Source organism: Eimeria tenella, genomic scaffold (assembly GCF_000499545.2).
Source record: "Eimeria tenella Houghton genomic scaffold, Eth_scaff31, whole genome shotgun sequence".
Taxonomy (NCBI): domain Eukaryota; phylum Apicomplexa; class Conoidasida; order Eucoccidiorida; family Eimeriidae; genus Eimeria; species Eimeria tenella.
The window spans coordinates 202459-222975 of NW_013542966.1; the positions used below are offsets into that span (position 1 = coordinate 202459).

Below are 20517 nucleotides of genomic sequence, written 5' to 3' on the forward strand. Positions count from 1 at the left end.
GGGCTCTACGAAAACCCCCAAGTTCTTGTCCCTAGAGGCAGCCTTTCGAGTAAGGGGGGCCCCTCTGGGGGTCCCCGGACACTGGAACCCCTTGCGGGTCTACACTGAAATCCCTGTCTTGCATCCTACAGCAAGCCGTTCCGCTGGAATGTCTTATGTGGCGAGAAGCGTTAAGTGTGACTCCCCGTAAAGCGTGGAGCCCCCCAGAGTGTCCTGGGGGCCCCAGTGCTTTCTGAGGCTTCCCCTCCGCCTCCCCTCCTAACTCACTTTTCCTTTCAGATGTTGTTGCCGTATGATGTCGCTAAGTGCCATGAAGGGAAGCTTCCGCATTCCCCCCGAGCCCCCAGAGCCCCCAGGGGCCCCCGCCACGGAGGCCTCCGCGGGCGGGGGCCCCTGCCGGGCATTTATTGCTGGGGAGCTCCCTGGAAGCCTTTCTGTGAATCTACCAGAGGACTCCAGAGACCCCGGAGAGCCCAGCGGTCCCCCCCGGCGGGCCCCCGGGCTCATCACAAGGACTGTGCGTCTCGTGCTGTCCCTGGGCGCTGTGTCGCGTGCTCGGGGCCTATCATTCTCCCAGGGGCCCCCCGACGCCTCTGGGGGCCCTCCCCTGTTGACTCGCCTACTCATACTTGAAATGAATGACAGCACAATCCGCCGGGCCCCAAAGGGGGGCCCTTCCCCTCTCCTGGGCGTCGTCCTATATGCCCGTGGAGAGCCTCCCACTACCAACAGTGTCTCACAGGACGGCTCCTCAAGCAAACTGAAATGCAAAAATCATAGCCAACAGCCCGAGGGTCCCACAATCATCCGCAAATTTCAGCGGCTACAGTGGGAGGGAGCAGCAACGGCAAGTTGCGCTTTCGTGCGATAGGCAGCAGGAGGTATGAGGAACCCCCAAGGCCCCCAATGTGCATGCATAAAACCAACAAAAACGTTAAACAATACAAACAAAGTCCAGGGAGCCACACAAGCAGTTGCGGCCAAACAGCAGCAAACAACACCTCCAGCAGCAGAAGCAACAGCAGCAGCAGCCGCTGCTACTGTGGCGATTCGTCCGAAGCCCCATGTTCCTGAAACGAAGTAGAAAGACACCAACAGTTTCCTGCAAACCTTGTCACTTATTTTAGGGTTCTTTTTATCGCAAAGGGGCTCTCAAACGAACCTCTAGCCGCTGAAGCAACACCACAGATGCTGCAGTGCATCGGTCCTTGAGCAAGTAAGCAGCAGCACCTTCTGCTGCGGGCAATTAGACAGGCTCGACAGACTAGAACAATCCGGGGTGTTTTGGAGCCAAATGCATTCTGTTTTGGCTGAGCAGGCGTAGACAGCTCTAAAGTGGGTCCCCATAGGTTTGAAGGATCCTGCACTCCTGACATCTAGTGGCGGGAGGGCCTCCTCGTTCAACTGCATATGCTTAACGTGCAAGTCTTTTCTATTTAGTGTAGACCAATGAGTTCCTAAGGAAAATGGAGCCTCCTCTGCTAGTATCTGCGACGTGGCAGCTGCATAAGAGGGAGTGCCATTGCAGCATTCACGCAGCGACACGGACGCGAAGTACACTTACAAAGGGACAGGAACAGGATCTACGGCACAAGGAGATCGATAAGAACAGAAAGACACTGAGAGATATTCTGCTGAGACAGGCTCAAGGCAAGGGCGGTGGGAAGCACCTGCTTGTTGCTTTCTGCGCGTGCCTGTGCTCATCTCGTGAAGGGGCGTGCAGTTTCCGTTTGCGGTTTGCGCGTTTCTGTGCAAATGAATTTCCATTCTGATACATGTGCTTGCCTTTAACGTTCGTTTGTCTGATACCCCCTCTGCCGTGTTGGCGCTTCCCTTCCTGCCTTTATGGGCTCTTCTATTGCTATCTGCTTTCTGTACGCTGGCGCTTCCGCTCCTTCCCAGTCTATCTGTGTATCTTCGTGACTTGTCTCACAGTTTCTCGTGGACTGAAAACAAGAGCTGGGGTAGGACTGGAGAGGGAAATTAGCCTGTGTTCGTGCTTCTTGCACATGCTGCTTCGCAGCAGCAAGGGTGGTAACGCCACGTCCCACCTCTAGACGACTATAAAAGTAAACGTAAAAGGACAAATGAGAAGAAACGTAAACACGCAACAGTCATCATCAGCAACCTCGTCAGAACTCGTCGCCCAATAAGGAGGCGAGCTGCACGTTTACTCGAAACTAATGCACTAGGGGTTGTCCGAAGCGAACAGTTTTACAAAAACGAAGATGCCACCGGCATCCAGATGCCTCTGGCCTTCAAGGCCTTCTGCCTCCGTCTGCTAGCTGCTACTACACGGGTCTTAAGTGCCATTCTCCCTACGTTGGACACATAAGCGCTGTTTCTTATATCCCCCCCAAGTGGCTCTGCCCAGATGAAGGCAATTCCTGGCCGCTCCACCAATACCCAGAAACGTAGCTGCTGCTTCCGCGTCGCACTGTGCAGCAGCAGCCGCTTCTCGGGCGTCCGCTAGGATAGCTTTGGGGGCTACATCCACGCGCTGGAACTTACGTTGATGCCATCTTGGTGTGCCCCCATGGACACTTCGAGGTTGTCTTGTGCGTAGGCCTCGAACGCGTTGCGGCTGAGCATTCGCCTCCGCAAGACGAAGCAGCTGATGAGAGTTATCAGCAGCAGCACGCCCACAACTGCTGCCCCTATGATGAAAGGGATGAGATCGACTGTGGCCTCCACACACTTCGGCTGGCCGTCGACGGTGTCAAGCTTGTAGTTTTTGTTGCAGACGCAGGTGTAGGTTGAAATGCCGGGCTCGCAGCTCTTAGCTGCGATGGAATCCCCACAGGGATCGAATTCACAGGGAGAGAAGATGCACCGTTTTTTCCGCTGCTCGGTCACCAGTCTGTAGTGCTTGTCGCAGACACATTCCGGGCCTTCTTCGGTGTCTGTACACGACTGCAGTCCTTCCGTGCCGCAGGGTTCGTCGGCGCAGGTAACCGTGGCTTGTGCAGCGACACACTTCTTTACCGTGCCCTCAGTGCCAAATTCGTACCCCGGGCGGCAAACACAGGTGTACTCAAAGGCCTTGTCAGTCCTGCACTCCAGTACAGCTTCGGGGGGCCCGCAAGGATCCCCGTCGCACATGCTAACAAACGCGCATGTGGGTTTGTAAGGGTCTGTCCCGTCCCACGTGTACCCTTCGGGGCACTTGCAGTAGGCGCTGCCGTTGGGCCTGCTCTTGCAGGTTCCTGGAGAACACTTATTTTTGGTGGAGTCCGCACAGGGGTCGGGGTAGCAGGTGACCCCGTCGCCGACGTAGCCGTCTTTGCAGCGGCAGTAGACGCCGCCGTAGTTGCCAGTGTCTCGTTCGTCACAGACAGTGTTTTGAGGGCACTTGTGTTGGTGTTTGCTGCAATTACATTCCGAGGAACTCATGACGGCCCAGCCCCCCCCTGTGCAGGAACTCATACAAATGAGTTCATCTACGTCGGAGGCGCAACAGTTCCCAGGCGGGCAGTACAGGGGCACGGGCCAGCCCTTGAAGTTTTTGCTGCCGTAGAGGCCAATTGAATCCCAGCAAGGAGCGCTGGGGGCTGAGAATCGGCACAGATAGTTTCGGTAAATGTTGTTTTCAGGCAGAGTCCAGCCCTCTGTCACAGACCAATCCAACTTGGGAGTGTCCTCGGCAATCAACTGCGCTATGCGCTCTTCATCTGACAGCACCTGCTGCGGGGCAGCTGTTGTTGTGCTACTGCTGCCAGTGCTGCTGGCATTGGTGCTGCTGCTGCCAGTAGTGGTGCTGCCGCTGATGGTAGTGGTGCTGGTGGTCGTCGTAGTGGTGCTGGTAGTTGCTGTGTTGTCCGTGCTGCTGGAGACTGTGCTTTCGGCTGTGCCGGTGCTGCTGCTGCTGTCAATGAGGCTGCTGCTGAAGCTGCTGCTGCCACCAAAGGTGTTGCTGTGGGCGGCCTCCAAGCTGGCAGGGCTGCTGCCGCTGCTGCTGCTGCTGAAAATAGCATTGATTGGGGACTGAAAAGATGAAGACGGCAAATTGTTGGCCTCCACGAAGCTTAAAAGGAGGAGTTTGAAATAAACTAAACTCAAAAACCCTCCAACCTGTAGTTCAGCTCCTGCTAGTGCTGCAGTTGCTGCACATTGCAGCAGCAAAACAATCCCCCTCATGCTGCTGAAGCCCTGAGAAACCACCCTGAGTTCCTACCAGCCGTTTTCAGTGCATGGTGACCCATGGAATCGCAACAAGGTGGCAGTGGTGGTCGTTTGTGAAACTGTGTTGGGACAGCTTGGCAAGCAAAAGCGGAGCAGAAGTCTAGGGGTTGTTTAAACAACCGGATAGGAAGCTAAACTCTGCAAGACACAGGTATGCAAACGATAAAGGAGGTAAGAAAAGTCACCCCCTTGTATGTCTCTCCCCCCAGAGTTCGGAAACACATAGGTGGAAAAGGGCGAGTGCAACGAAATGGCAACGAAAGGCAAGATCTTCTCGAAGGCCCGACACCGGGTCTGCACCCGCCTGAAGTGATTCTCCTGGCTAACACTGAGCAAGCCCAGGGCAAAACTAAAAATTTCATGCAGAGTGACACTGGGCCACAAGGCTGCGCTTCGAGGCTGTACGTGCTGAATGCCCTCAGAGTAACTCGAGCGGCTCGAAGCAGACCAGAGACTGTATTGCAGCCTCGCCTACATGACATGTGCAATTCCAATTACCCTTCAGATTCATAAAAAATCTTATGGAAAATAAAAATTGCATTTTTTGGGGAACTCTGAACATTTAAGGGAAGTGAGGCTGGTTTCTTCCGCTTTTGTGTGCTGCTGCGCGCTGTACAACGGTCTTAGGCTGCCCGGAAACTTTCCTTGACTTCGGCAGCGGCACAAAGACAGAAACAAAGATAATTTGGTTCCAAATTTCTTACGCTGGACTTCAATCTAAAAGAAGGCCACTCTGTGGCAGTTTTACCGAAACTGTAGTAGCTAGTGTTAACCGTTCAGTCGGGCCTCACGACAGGGACGGGCGATGAGTCTCGATCTGCAGATGACTTCTGGAGATCCAAGAATGGCGCTCAGGACTCCATAAATATTGGCAGTTCTTACATGAACTCAACTGAAGTATTACATTTTGGATAGATGCACACAAAGATACCCTGATGCTTCATTTCGCCTATGTAATCGTGACGGAAACCAATGGAGAGGTGCATGCGAAGCTTTCTGTCTGCGTCTGCATATACGCATAGAACCGTAAACAGGCCGAAATGCCATATTTTACAATGCACTTCACACTTTTACGAGACTATGGGTCATATTTACCGCCAATAACTGGGAAATGATGTATCAAGTCGCCCCCGTGACTGCGCTGGTCATTGTTCGTTGCGTTGATGCAATTGGAAACAAAGGACCGTCGATGCTCAAAGCAGCCCTTCATTAAAAAAAAGAAAGGAAGCCGCTCCAGTGAGAAGGCGCCAGACTAGGACACTGCAGTAAGTCAGCCACTTAACAGGGGGGTTTGGGGACTCCACCCTAACCGTCAGCTTCAATTCCAGCCTCACGCTCAGGGCTCTTTCATACGATGTTTGAATGCTTTTATGCGTGGGCATCTCTGCATTCATGGTCGTTGCTCCAGTCGGGCCTCCTGGTCCGTACCGCACCAGCAGCTTATTTGGCTTTTGCACCAATTGCATGGTTCCTGGCGGATACTGCCAAGAACACTGACGATTTTTGGATCTAAATAGAGGTAGATTCATGGTGCAGTTTGATTCTTATTCCTCCTCATCGTGCCTTTGGCGCGAGCCTAACGGAATTCTAGCTCTCGCTTACTGTAGACACGGAACCGTGGCTTCTTAGCTAGTGCAGTGCATTTTAGGCACAACGAGTCCTTGCTGAACTGGCTTGGATAACGAATTCTGCACGACAGCTTATACGTATGGCAAGCCCCTGAGGCCTGCGATGCTGTGGTACACTTCACGTAGTTCAAGTGAGTAGATCCAGATGCGGACAAAGCACGTCTCACTTGCTAACTACTAAGGCCGACGCAGTCCTTCCTTGAGTGGCCCTGCTGAATGCAGCTAGCGCCTCTTCCTCTCCACAGTTGCTTTCAACCTGCTGGCTGCCACTGGACGAAAGCCACAGCGGCCTTATTTCCTTTACAGGCGCTCAAAGATGAAACTAGCCTACAAGAATCTCCACTATACAGGAGTCGCAGTTTACCTGTATCTCACAGCAGAGCCCTTGAACTGCGCAGGCACTGCAAGGCGGCTTCCTAATGCCCTTTAGATGTTAGCTAGCTGGTGATCTATAAGCCTTTAGTACACTTAAAGAACGCAGATAACTTCTCATCAGTAACGCAGTAAGTCCATTTATAAACAAGATAGCATGTGTAGACCAGGAGTGTCTGTGGATACCGTACAGTTGGGGCTGGCGATGACGCCAGCACTGGTGTGTGGTATCGCCTCAAGCGGGTCAGGAGAGTCAGAACTATGGTTCTCGGCTTTTAAGAAGGTTCGACTGGCAGACGCGAAAGATGACGGGATATTGATTATTTGGTGTTCCCTTATGAGATATGTGTCGAATATAGAGGATTTGTCAGAAGTTCGCCCTATTCGTGCGCCAGGACGTACCGAAGTGGAAGCAGAGAACGCGTTGTACTACACTAGCAGCCTTGGAGCTGTAGTGCACAGCGCCTACTGCTGCGACTACGCTGCTACCTGCCCCCTCGAGCAGGGCCTATCATCGGCACCTAACGTTGGCCTATTTCCTTGAAACAGTAGCCTATATATATATCAAAATACAGTTATTCTTAAGTTTTCCAAAATCTGTTATCGTCCAATCCGCCCCACTCGGGGTGTTCGCCTCCTAGGCGCTGTGGGGAGGCCTGCACTGGTCCTGGCGCTATCGCCAGCCCCAGTCTCCACGCATTTCCAGGCACCTCTAGTGTATGCATGTTAATTCGCAAACAAATTGCCTTACTTTGATCCTATTTGGAGGGTCCTGCCCTCCTCCAGTGTTGCGACCCCTTGTAGGTCGCTAGCTAGCTATCTTCTATAGGTCACCCGCAAGCCCGATTGTAGTGCCTGTGCACTACAGGAGCCCCCCAATATCTGTTAGTTAGCTGGAGGCCCCTAAGGTTGGAGGTAACCAACTTGGGCAGGAATATCAATTCCATTACAGAGTCCATAAACTCGTACGGTTACTGGTCGCTATTTCTTGGACTTGAAAAGCTGGAATAGAGATATGATCCAACTGATAAACGTGCCAGCAGCCACCCACGGGCACATGTAGAAAGGTGCCAGCTTGAATAGGCAGCATTTACAGTCTAACCACATGAGCTTTGATCACAACTGCAGCACTTTTGAAAATATGAACGCATTGGATCATTGAGAATTCGATTCTCGTTGCCCACAGCACCAGTCAAATACAGCATGAGCATATCCTGCAGTGCCATATATAGTGTGGCCGCTGTTTACACACCTTAATCAAACAGAAGACATCCCAGGGGCAAGCTGTTTATAAAGCAGCTCTGCAGTCATAAAATGAAGTGTACCTAAGGCCGATCCCCGTATGCATTGCACAGGTAACGGCTCATGATACGGCCGAAGGCCCCATTCGTAGCCATCGTCACTGGCTAAAGGCGCTTCCACATAAATAATCACCAGAAGAATTTCTTGAAGTAACTTGGCCTACAGGATTTCTTGCGTACGCCCTTAATCTTGGAAAAATCACGCAGTATAACCACTACGGGGTGTGGACCATTATTAGACACTATTGCTGCGGGCAATATCACATGAATGCCAAAGGTGACACCTGTAGCTTATCTGAGGGGATTGATCGTGCACAACTGGCAAAGAGGGTAATAAAGACCACGGCAAACGTAGTGCCATAAACAATTTTGGGCAATGGCCCTAGTAAACGAATGGCCACGACCCTTCCTGAGCTCTCTTTCAGCGGCATACAAGAAAAAATGCCAGAAAAATTTTCCTTGCGCACTCGCAACATTATACAGAGGCGTTTACGTGCGATGCCGCCCGAGGGAAGCTTCCCCATGGCTTTTTCTCACCCAAACTGTTCTCGTTCATGTCAGTACAGATTTTTAGTAGTAAATACCCTCAGAAGCACTGTAAAATGAAGTTCTTGCAGCACATTCTGGTCTACCTCATTCGCAGTGGTTCCATATCTCGTAAGACCAGGCAACGAAGAGAGCCGTTTGGGTGGTCTAAATCCACTATAGCGAGTGTTGCGAACAATACATATGCATTGCTTTTAGAGCGTTAAAGGGAACCCTTGCCTTTGGCTCGACTACTTTCGGATTTTTCTGTCAAATTCCGCATTAGCCGTGACACCCACCAGTATCACCAGCTTCGCCACCCCATCACTTTACAGGCTACACTAAGAAATAACATAATTTCAGGGTCATAGAAACAATTTCACTTTAGGGATGCACTATCGTTGAGGACTCAAGATGCTTGAGTAAGCGAACTAGTGTTGCAGCATCAAATTGAATTCGCAGCTAATGGGCCTCATTTACCTGGCAGACCTTTCTGTAGTGCGTGGCTCTACAATGTTGGCCAGTACAACCCCGTAAGGTTGTAGCACTTGCTATTCTACGCATAAAGCATTATTAGAAAGCTTATAGCTAAAAGACCCTGGCTGTTGCCAGATCATAGGTGACTGTAAAGGACGGAGCTTATCAATTTCGAACGAGTAAACGCGAAAGCCACGGTGAGTTTTGTTAGACACTTGTCCTTGCCGTACCCCCGTTCGAAATTGATGAATCCTGTCCTTATGATCAGCTGTGTTATGTTTGCTGTTCCCCCTGCAAAATATGAGGAAGCGTAGTGGTCCAACACAAATATCTTGCAGTCGCCACTGCTACTCTGCAATGCTACAGAGCCTTCTGTTTGAGGGCGATTAAGCCCCAAAGGTGTAACTACCAGAGCGCTTGCATTTAACGGAATCTTGAAATGGTTTCTCTGCTACTGAGCAACAGAATAACACATCGCTACTGGGGGTCAAGAGAACACCGGCGACGACCACCAGCAACGGAAAACAGTGGCGGGACATGCAGTCTTAGAAATGAACCAGGGCACAATCGTAATCTTAATTCACATGGCTATAGACTATCTTGCGACCTGCAGAAAAGTATTCCCAACGGCGGCGGACTACCAAGATGTAGCAGGCAAGCACACCAAAACAACAAAAAATTTCCTCCAGGTTCCAGCATGCTGGTATGAGAATTCGTTCACGTGAAGTGGAATGTCAATAAAAAAAAGACAGCACCGTAAGCTTCGAATAGGTCAAGGCGGCACAGGACGTAAAATTTGCCGTCAAGCAGTGGCAGGTTGCCTAACGACTCGAAACGGACAGACGCTCTGGAGCAAGCGGTGGAATCGATTGTATCCACTATTTCCTGGAATCGAGAGAATGCTGGTCGATTTCAGTCCAGTACGAGAGGCGCACCGTTGGTTGTGCCCGACGATTACACTGTTTACAATTCTTCATTAAAGAGATAGCAGACAAGCACAGTACAGGACCTTGGCGGCTACTCGTCATTCAGCACACTTCGCCTTTATGGCGCAGTAAAAACGGGCTATTAAGGCCCTGCCTTGTTGTCCACTAGGAGAGCACCTATGTTAATTCCTTGCCGTTTCCCATGGAGACAGGGGGCGACGTCACTGCCCAACGAGGAGAGAGCCAGTGTGAGGTTAAACGCTTGCGCAAAATCACAGAGATGGTCCGAGCTTATGCATGCCTGCCATACTGACCTCTCCATACCCACTGTAAGCTTTGCTCTCGAATGCGACTCGAACTGTTGCATTTTGAAAGTGGGAGTCTAGCCACCTCCAAATTCATGTACATCACCTTCCGTGGGAGTTTGCCGCCTGCCTGCTCTGCGCATGACTGTACTCGCTCCCCTCCGTGACAGCCGTATTTTTTTCATGTTTGGCTCACGCGTACTACAAGCGGTTCTTACCATCTGCAATACACTTAGGTTCTTAGCTTACCAGATTGTATCTGCCAGGCTGTCGTATGTCATGTAAATCAATCATTCCAAATAGCAAATCCTACAGGAAGAATCCCAGAAAAACTCACCCGAAAACCTTACAGGCCACAGGGCACCATTAGTTTTATCGCTATATTGCCGATATGCAAAGGCGCGTCTTCAATCATTGTAAACACGCAGGTACTAAGGGATGGCCAAGACTAGAGCCATAGCCCTGCAATGGCTAAGCTAGTGCTGCCTGGTGACTTACCATTGGGTGACAACAGTACTGAAAAGTAGCCAGTGACCTAAACTTGTACGGCTGTTTTCATTTCCATATTGCACATTGTGCCACGGCCTTCGCTACTCTGGTCTTCATTTTGTTGCTTTCACCACCAGTAAGGCACAGTGGCGACTAATCGTAGGAGGCGGGCACCTGGCTTCAAGCTAGCACTATTTTCAACTCTTAAGCTGACTGTCCAGCAGTTCCTCTGATCCAGTTTCTGCCCTTGACGGCAAACTTCTGTTCGTGAATGTGAGCGCAATTCACATATTGCTGTCGATGTTGTTTTTTTGACTCCACGTCTCCGGAGTCGCAAACTAGAGCTTGAGCGATGCCGATCGTGTCTTGTTGCTATTGCGCCATTGAGGTTCGCACCATGCTTCTCTTATTCGTCGCCAGCAAAGACTGCGCATTGAAAAATTAATGCCTTTCTGTGTTCACTGACTCCATCTGAGGCGTCGCCTCTCACAGGACCCATTACAGTCCTGGCTCCTTATCCAGATATTTCTCCTGTGTGCCGCTTCGTAACACCTCATGAATGACGCCCTTGAGGTAGTAGCAGCAAGTAGCCGTCTTTGCACTGTGTTAGATCGCACACTTGCCCTCTATTAGGGAAGGCCATTATTACTTCCCAAGACACGCCACGAAAGAGAGCTGGAGGAATAGTTTAGCGTTGTTCGTTTTAACTTTGACTTATTCCTTTTGCCCATTCACTAGGAGGTATCCGTGACTTTATATGCTCCATTCGTGCCAAGCGGAGGAACATTCTCACTTTTCTACCTGTCCCACAAGCCCATATTGCATCTTAGGAGGCCCGCTGTAAGAATTTTGCCGGCACTGTCCATTTCCTGATCTTAGGCCCTATGAATGAGCCGTGGGACCTTGGATGCCACTAAGGCAGCCACGCCCTCTCCAGTTTTCACTCTTCTCTTAGGGTTCTCCTATGTGCATGCTCCTACATTTCCGTACCTTCTTCTGTAGAACGAAATTCAGTTTCATTGTTGCGATTCTGAGTTTTGTGTGCCCGCCCGGCATGGCATGGTTTGACAGTTGGTATATTGTTGCTGTGCAATTGTATAGTGTATGTGGCTCAACAATGCTATCACTTCTTCTGATCTGTTGAACAGGCTCACTCACTAAGTAACCTTTAGGCGGTCCAAAGTAATTCGGGTGCGACTACTTGTTGTAGGAAGCGCAGTCATTCCAGGCCTGCTTCAAGCCTGGGCCGTGAAGCATGGTGTACAGGGCCACGCCACTCTAATCGCTCTACGCTTTTCAAAAATATCGCCTACATTTTAGTTTAGCAGTCTTACGATTGATTTTGGCCCCTTCAGAAGACCACGCTTGTGTTTCTTTGTAGTGCCCGGCACTACAGGGTTTGCTGAGCATACTCTCACTGTGGGAAGAACAGCTGCCATTTCTGCACCAGGAGCATCAAACCAAGCGGCTACAACGACATCAGAGAGACTTCTCCGGGGAGATGACACCAGTAAAAGTTCTCTTGGGAGCTGTAGCAGCCACTGCCAGTGCCATGGATGCCCAACACAGGAATGCAGGCTAAAGCCACTAGGGCATTGGGGCGGAAACTCCCCTGTAGTCACCTGACCTGGGCCTACAACTCCCCCCATCCCTGCCGCATGAGTTAATGTATCTGCAGTGCGTCCGCTCATGAGCTGCCATATACGCAAGACTTTTGTTCATTCCGGAGACAAGGGGACCGCTAGAAATGAGCCACGCGACATGGAGCGTAATTGCGAGAGGTTCGCGGCACGCTATTGCTGCCTGAATCTTCCCCAGAGAGACAATGTGCACAAAAATTTACAAGAGGTGTGAACCACAACTACACCAAACGCAAGAGCACACATGCAAAATCATAGCCCTCTCAACGCTGTGCAGGAACAGCCAATGCGCAAACTGATTCGCGTAACTGTGGTGCGGTTGTAGTAGCAGCCTCAGTGAGCTGGAAGGGAAAGGCACGTCGTTAAGTAGAACCGCGGAATGTAGGGGAATTGAATGAGGTGCAGAACGCAGATACAACTACAGCGGAATAGCGCGCTCATGTCCGTGCGAGCACAGAAAACCTGTTTCCGCCCACATTGGGGGCGGTCTCTCTTGCGTCATCGTACTGAGATATGGTGGTATTTCAACTGCCAAGTCCAAAAATGCAAGACGGTGACAGCACAAGCCAGGAGGCTTTCCTTCCGCTCAACCTGACCAAGCCCCTTCAACCAGACTACACTGCAGCAGCAGCAGCAGCAGCAGCTAAAGGAGCGACAGCAACAATTGTAATATGTGTAGATCAAGTCATAGGCAAATGCATTTTACACAAGAAACGGGAACCTAACGGCAGCAGTCAGGCTACACTAGACTACAGACACCACTGCAGCATGAGCACCAGCAGCTACAGCAGCAGCTGCTGCTGCTGAAGATCCCAGGCCCCGAGCAGCAGATGAGTCGGTGGGGGCCCCTTCCTCTCTGAAGCCATGGTTATCCACGCCTTTTCATTGACATTCTAATTACTCAAGATCCCTACATTCTCGGCAGACACAGGGGTGGCGGTCCCGTAGCCGCTTTCCTGTCTAGCAACAACTGCATGCGCTCCAGGAGCGGCGGCAGTTACTGCAACAGCGACGATAAGAGGGACGAGAAGAGTAAGTACCCATATTGAGGACGAAAACTTTCAGAGTCACAACTTGCTCACTTCTAAGGCGACAGGACCAGCGGGCCATCCTCCCACTGTGAGCGATTGGATCGGCGCTTGTCGTCGCCTGCTGCCGCTGCTGGCGTTGTTGCTATCGCTGCTCCCGCTCCATGGTATAATCTTGTTTGGTTGGACACCTAGGCAACAGCAACACCTCAGAAAGCCATGAGGCGAAGAGCCTCCGGCGCGGTCTGCCTCCAGCCGTGACGCCGGCAGCACTAGTTGCTGACGCAGCAGCTGCAGTAGCAGCAGCAGCAGCAGCAGCCATGGAGCTGCCTCCGGTGCCAGCTGACTTTGATGCTCTTGCAGATGACTTCATTTCTGCCCTTGGTACGTGGTTCGGGAACTCATGAAACACATGGACGCAACGCATCCTGCGGAATCTTCTTCGCGATTCTTCTGTAGCAACGTCTGTCGAGGCAGTAAATAGTCTTTGTGCGTGCTTTGCAGGCCCAAACGAGGAGCGGTCGAGGGTTCGGGCTGAGGCATTTGAGCACCTCCGCGATGCCATCATCGAAGCCTTCACGGACTTCAGAGTCCTGTTGCGGCAGCAGCAGGAGTTGCGGCAGCAGCAACAGCATCAAGAGCTTCAGAAGCAAAAGCAAATACAGCTCTTGCTCTCATCGGACCAGCGGTCGCAACTGACTCAGCAGGAAGACCAGAGCAATCAACAGAAGCAGCCACCAGCGCTGCAGCAGCAGGACCCACCACAACCGGAAGGTGCTGCAGCAGGAAATCCATCACGAGAGCCCTTGCAGGAGCGGCTCCCCCAGGCGGGAGATGCAGTGCTGCTGCCTCCCCAGGCGTTGCGGCCACATCATGATAAACATCAGCATCAGCAGCAGCAGAATGAACAACAACAGTCGGAAGGACGTGCGTGCAGGGGATCTTCGAGCTGCTGCAGGGCTCGTGCTGACTCGCCGTCCTCTTTTTTCTCGGTGTCTTCGTCACCTTCGCCCACCACTGCAGCAGCAGCGCTGACAGGAGCAGCTACAGCAGAAGCAGCAGCTGCGCCAGAGTGGGGTGCAGGTGCTTTGTCTGGCGTTGTGCCTGATAACTCTTCTTTGCTCCCTTCGTCAATTCAGGCCTCGACGGAAGATCCCAGCAGCAGCAGCTGCGATTGCAGCAGCAGCAGCAGCGGTAGCCTCAGCGCCAGCAACGTGCCCAGTAGTAGCAGTAGCGGTAACGTCTCAAGAGGGAGCAACAGCAACAGCAGCAGCGCCACCAGTAACAGCAACAGCAGCGTGCGGTGTCTGTCCGACATATGTGTGGCTGTTTTGCGTTACGGGTCTTTTCCTTTGCTGACTTATTTGCCAGACGGGGATTTGGATGTTGGCGTGATAACATTTTCTCCCGAGACAGGAGTGGTGGAGGGGGAAGAAGAGAGTGAGGCGTTCTTGGTGTATCTCCACCTAAGATTTAGACGGGGAGACCTGAAAGTTGAATCCCAGGGTTCTGTCAGAGACTCTTCAGGAGTCGCCGGAACCCTCGATGCTCCCAAGGGCCAGGGGGGCCCCGGGGGGCGGGGAAGCCGGGGCCCTCGCATACGGAATGTGCATTTGGTGAAGGCCGACGTGAAGATTTTGAAGCTTGAAGTGGACAGCCTGGCTGTGGATTTGTCAGTGAACAAAGTAAGGATTATCCCAGTCTGACAGGGCACAAAAGGAAGCTCCAAAGTGCTGCAACGGGAGGCTTAGTGACAAGCTTCCTAAAGAAAGGAGAAACTGAAAGAGCGAACCCGCCAGGCAGGAAAAGGGGATATGCATGCCTGGCATTTATCTGTTGTATCTGTTGATGTATGTGCTTCTTTGAATTTAATTTCCCTTCAGGTTGGTGGCTGCTGCTCCTTAGCCCTTCTGGAGCTACTGGACCGCCGCATTGGTCGGTACCACCTTTTCAAGCGGTCTGTAATCCTCGTCAAGGTGAGGCGTTGCTTCTTTGTTGCTGCAGAGGTTTCCACTGACAGACTTGAAGTTGTTTTTCTTTGCTTGATGGGGGCCTTGTGTCAGGGCTCGCTTCGCTTTAGGGGGTCTTGCGGGTACACCACAGCCCATTTAACGGGTCACGCAAATCTGGTTTTGAGAACGGGGCAGTGCTGATGCTGCGCTGAATGGTTTCACGTCTAGACAGCAGTTCTTGTTGCAACCAGAGCTATTTGGAAACAGGTGTTGCGGCTGTTGTTTCTTGCTTGATGGCTTTCCATGCTGTCTTTTCTCCATGGCCGGAACTCTGTTTGTCAGCGCGGCTCCTGAAAAATTTGATTTTTCATCTGTCGAGTTTTTGTTTGTAGGCGTGGATGGCGTATGAGAGTCATTTACTTGGCAGCCGGTCGGGTCTCCTGGCATCATACTGCTTAGAGGTGCTGGTGCTGCACTTGTTCTCGTGCCTTCCTCCCGCAAGGCTTCAAAGTCCTCTCCAGGTTCTCCAGGCGTTCCTCTCCTACTTCTCTAGTTTTGACTGGGCTGCCTTCGCTGCCACTGCGGCAGGACCCCTCCCCTTGTGGCTGCTGCGCCTCGCTACGCAGCAACAGCAGCAGCAGGCGATGCTGCTGCAGCAGCTGCAGCAGGAAGGATGTGAACCTCAACAGCAGCAGCTGCACTTGCAGCAGATGCCGTTTCTGAATGAGTTATTGGAAATGTCAGAACACAGCAGCGGCAACCACAGAGACGGAGATCCGAGACTGGAACGCCTGGCCTTTGTCGCCCAGCACATACAGCCTGAAAGGGGGATCCCGCGGGATGCAGTCACAAGCCACGTTTGCAAGTGCATAGCAAATTTTGCATTTGTAGAAGAGTGCAGGAGGCGGTGAGTCGGGCGACTCGTAATATTTGCAGCTGCGGGTATTCCAGTTTTGTGTTTGTCTCTGCTTGCTCTTTTTGTTGCAGGCCTACAGACTTCAAATCAGAACATGCAAGCCATTCGCTCATTTTTGTTATTGCTGCCACTATGTTTTGTTGCAGCTTTCGCATGTGCTACGGAGGCATGGGGGGCACTTCACGTTTTCCAGGGGCCTACCGAAGCGGCCAGTCTTTTGACTGGCCTGATCCGAGCTCCCCCACTGCTCCCGTGAGCAGCAGCAGCAGCAGCAGCAGCAGCGGTAGTGGCAGTGGGCGCGTAAGCGGACCAGCGACTCCGATGAATCGTTGGTCTCAGTCAGGTGCTCGGGGATTCCCAGGTGGTTTCGCTGTTCCTCCTTTTCACCCGCGGGCACCGCCCCGTGCTGGGGCCGCTGGTGGCTTCACATTGCGTTGCATCAATGTGGTGGACCCTTTGTTAAACACAAACAACTTGGGCAGGAGTGTCAGCGAGCCCGCCTTTATCAGACTAGTAGATGCTCTGAAGAGGGGTCATGCCACCCTCACCGCAGTGCTGCAGCGAGGAGACGGGGAGGCTTTCAAGTCCCTGGTTTTCAAGAATAGCTACAGCTACCTTCAGCGCCTGCGACACCGGCAGGCTCTACAGCCACAGATTAAGCCGCTAATCCTCTTAAGACTGAGCAAGGGGCCATCACAGTACCCCAGGGGAGCTCTTGAAGACGATGAGGTCCCCTGTCCCACGAGAGACCCTTATGCAGAATTTTTAAGGTGCCTACGCTCGAAAACAGGGGCGTCGCTAGGTGCATCGGATGGTCAGCCCCCCTCAGATTCCCGTGTAAGCTCCGGGAGCTTGCCGCCGGAGCCTTCTGAGGATTCTCAGAAGCCTCAACTGTCGTCCAAGGGGCCTACAGGGGCTGTGGCCACTGCATCAGTGCATAGTGGGGCGGTTGAGACAGGCGAAAGCGGACAGTGTGCAGAAAGGCCTGACGAGAAAGTTCGTGGGTCTCCTGAAGTAGAAGGGGCGTCGGCTCCTCCGTTGATGGCAAACCACTCGTCTGCTCGGCAGCAATATGGGGAGCAACAGGAGCAGCACCAACAGCAGGACCTGGCTCATCCCGCGCATAAACTGAATCTGAGGCTTGCTGAAGAAGAACTGAGGGGCTTGTTGGCTCTGTGTCAGCTTCTGTGCAAATTCCCGGGAGATGGCAGTCACTCTGGGCCTCCCCGGACAACCGCCAGGAAGGGTGGCCTCCATTACGCATGTGCATCTCTGAACGCCTTTGGATCTCGTCTCTGCAATTGTAGCCATCAACCTGTTGCTTCTTCAGTAGCAGCTGCTGCGGAAGACTGTGCTGTGCCCCTGTCGAGCAGCAGTGACGCGTCAGTAGGAGTTGCGGAAGAAGGCTGGGTAGGGCCTAGGCCAGGGCCGCCAATGCCCGGTGTGTCTGAAGTAGCTGTGCTGCCAATCGAGGCGGCAGCAGCAGCAGAAGCGGCAATCACCATTCAGATACTTCTCCCGTACTGCACACGGGGGTGCAGGCGGAACAGTAGCGCTGGCAGCTACGCCAATGATGTTCGAGCTGCTGCCGGACCTCCTTCCATCGGGTCACCGAGAAGTGCCTGCAGCCTGGGACGCACCCCCTGGGAAGCTCGGGGAGGGGGGCATAGAACAGGAGCTGAGGGAGCCCCGCGAGGCTCCCGCGGGTCCTACAACGACCGCATGAGGAAGACGCATCCATTCTCTTTGACTCGCCACAGAGCTACGGGGGGTCGGAACAGCATACAGCAGCAGCACCAACAGCACCACTTACTACTGCAGCATCTGCAGCAGCACCATCATATGCAGGCACTTCCCCCAAGCAGAGACCCTTTCTGGCAAACTGCACGGCCGTTCTCCACCCGGGCGGCATTGTTTGGGGGGCCCTTGGAGGGAATTTCCTCGGCTGCAGCAGGGGGCCCTCTCGGGGCCAGCGCTGTCTCCCACTGGCGTGGAGATGACACCAACTCTCCTTCGCTTGCTGCTGCAGCGGCTGCTGACTTGTCTCCCGTAGGAGGCATCAGCAGGAGACGCCTACACAGAGGAGCGGCTCGCCAAGGAGGGCCCGTAGGTTCGGTGGGTGCCATCGGCTACCAGCACGGGCGCCATCTACCGGCCTTTTCCACTGTTGTCGCAGCAAGGGTGCAGCAGCAGCAGCAAGGTCGGGGATACGTGTCGAATTCAGGTTTCGGGGGACCGCGTCCCAACATCCCTAAAGAAGCCCAAGGGACTCCAAGGAGACCCGGGGGCTGGAGTACTTCGGCGCCGATGGGCGACGTGAGTGAGCCTCAGCGCTCTCTGAACGCTCCCAGGCATGCATCAGCATCTGCTGAGGAACGGAGAAGCAGCAGCAATAGCAGCAACAGCAGCAGCAGCAGCACAACCGACTCAGCAGTTCTTGGGGAACGGTCAGCAGCAGCTGCCGCCGTAGGCTTCGAGCAGCGCCAGCTGCTGCAGCAGCATGATATCCCGGCATGTAGCGGCTCCTATGTTGCGGCTCTGACAGGCCATCAGGGCCGATCAGCTTCTCCTCCACCTTGTGGGAGGCCACAAGACCAGCAGCACCACCGAGCAGGCGGGGACCCTGAGCGAGAAGACGCACATGCCCCCGTATCCAGTGACGCTCCCGATAGTATGGGGGAAGTGCCTCTAAACGAGAGACATCGAAGAATTTCCGGTGACTGGAACTTTGCAGCACCCCCCGGAAGCAGCATCATCAATAACACTAGGAGCGCGCAACCCAGAGGCATGAGAATTCCACGGAAGCTCCCCCAGGCGACGGCTGACGCTCAGAGCCCTCACTGGGGGGCAGAAGGGGCCCCACCCACTCCCAGTACCTGGACTCACCAGCAACAGCAGCACCAACCGGGAGGGATATTTTCTCGTGGAGGGATTTCACTGCCTCTAAGGGGCCCAAGGGGAATGGGCCCCAATGCGGTGTTGCAGGGTTTAGGGCTGCATGTGACGACGCCTTCTGCTGCCGCCGGCAGAAATGCTCGCTACCGCGATGGAATGTCCAAGCAAACGGGAGGGGCTCTAGGGATGCCTTCATGGGGCATCCCAGAACCCCCTCAGCAACCACCGCCACCTCCTCCTCCTCCAGTTACTCCCAGTGGGGCCTTGGTAGTCTCAGAAAGCCAGGCGGAAGGACCTCAGAGGGCCCCCGGTAGGCGTAATTGGGCCGCCGTAGTGGGGGCCCCTGCAGCTGGGACACCTACGTCTGTGGGTGCCCCTCGAACGCGAGGTACCCCCATTCCAGCAGCAATGGTATCGGCAGCAGTGGCAGCATCGCCTTCGGCTGCTGGCACAGTAGTTTCCCGTCCAGCGTCGGCTGCAGCGAGGCCGTCTTCGCCGTTTTCCAGAGGAGCATATTCACAGAAGGCGCCGTCTGAGGGTCAGGTCCGCGTAGGCGCTCCCATGGAGGAGCCTTTGAGAGCCTCTTCAGCAACAGCAGCAGCGACACCACCAGTAGCACAAGGAGAAAGCTGCGGTCACATTGATGACCTTCGTGGGCTTTCTAAGCAGCCTGCAGAGCACAGAAAGTTGACGCCTCAGTGGGGGGGTCTCTTAGCCTCTGATCTACCGGCGCAGGACCCTCAGGGGAAAGCGGCAGCCCCTAAATGGGCTGTTGGGGGCGCTCCGGGGAGCCCCCGTGTGATTCCTTGGGGATCTGACGCTGGCGGGCAGGAATCAGATGAGGCTTTCAAGATGACAGAGCAGCATCAGCAGCAGCAGCAGTGGGATGGGTTTTCTACACCGTCTTCTAGAGGTCATTCATGGGCTGGAGATTCAACGGGACTGTGGCGGCCGGGACCTCCACCATCAACGGACCCACCGTCTGGGGGCTCATCAAATGAAGCGCGTCCTAGGCCACCCTGGGGGATTGCTGCAGCCCCTCTTTCAGACAGGGGCCCCTCTGTTAAACAGCGGGAGGCCCCATCCCTAACGAGCGACCTGCTCTCCCTCAAGTTGGAAGATGTGGCACTGCTCAGCACGGCAGACAAGGCAAAGGCTCTGCTTGTGGCCAAGCAACAGGTGGCAGCTCTTCAAGACGCAGCCGAATGGCGGGTAAGCATTGCAGATACTTGTTGATTTTGCAGCTGGATTGGCCTGTTGCTGCTGGTGTTGCTGTAGCGGGAAGAGGGAGTCTGATAGGCGTCAGCGGTGCATTATGCTGAGGGTGCATGGTGGCTGGTTCGTATGGGCGTGCGTTTGAGAACAGACAGCCACAAGCAAGCGCGAGCGCAAGAAGTCATCTGCGTCGGGGAGACATGCGAAGACCCAGCTAGCCCATTTGCTAGCAGTGCAGCAGGTGACTACACTGCCTCCTTTTCTGTGTTCCACTTTTAACCACTGTTGCCAGTTTGCTGTCATGAATATTGCTGAGGTTGCACCATTTGCAATGTTGGGCTGTGGTTTTTGCAGCTACTGCTACAACAGGAGCGACCTCAGCAGGAGGCTTCACAGGGGAGTGGGGAGGCTGCTGCAGCAGAAGCGCCACAACAGAGTTCTCAGCCTGACAATTTCAGGGCCAGCAGAGAAGAGAGAGAAAATTCGAGCGGCGAAGGGGTGACGAACAGTGGCCACGGAAGTGATCTCGGTGCTCCCGCAGCAAAAGCAGCAGCAAGGCCGTCGGATTCTCCACCGTAAATAGCGGTTTGTATGAATATTAGAGTGGCAGGTAAGGCTGCAAGCCATGCTACACAGCTTGTTGGTGCTGCCACTTGCTGTTGCTGT

The 20517-nt window shown here is 53.5% G+C and overlaps 3 protein-coding genes across 3 annotated transcripts; 2 read left to right on the top strand and 1 right to left on the bottom strand.

Annotated features, from left to right (window-relative positions):
• Window positions 1–295: 295 nt before the first annotated feature.
• ETH_00015435 (uncharacterized protein) lies at window positions 296–871 on the top strand (the record flags this gene model as incomplete). The annotated part of the gene is made up of 1 exon (XM_013376051.1): window positions 296–871. The coding sequence occupies one exon, from the start codon at window positions 296–298 to the stop codon at window positions 869–871; it is 576 nt and encodes a 191-aa protein (XP_013231505.1).
• Window positions 872–2487: 1616 nt separating this feature from the next.
• ETH_00015440 (microneme protein, putative) lies at window positions 2488–4137 on the bottom strand (the record flags this gene model as incomplete). Its single annotated transcript, XM_013376052.1, has 1 exon — window positions 2488–4137. One exon carries the CDS (start codon window positions 4135–4137, stop codon window positions 2488–2490), a length of 1650 nt encoding a protein of 549 aa, XP_013231506.1.
• An 8251-nt stretch (window positions 4138–12388) lies between these two features.
• ETH_00015445 (Nucleotidyltransferase family protein, related) lies at window positions 12389–20430 on the top strand (the record flags this gene model as incomplete). The annotated part of the gene is made up of 9 exons (XM_013376053.1): window positions 12389–12578; window positions 12752–12877; window positions 13069–13257; window positions 13378–14558; window positions 14757–14849; window positions 15218–15732; window positions 15888–19848; window positions 20003–20092; window positions 20206–20430. 9 exons carry the CDS (start codon window positions 12389–12391, stop codon window positions 20428–20430), a joined length of 6570 nt encoding a protein of 2189 aa, XP_013231507.1.
• Between the last annotated feature and the right edge of the window lie 87 nt (window positions 20431–20517).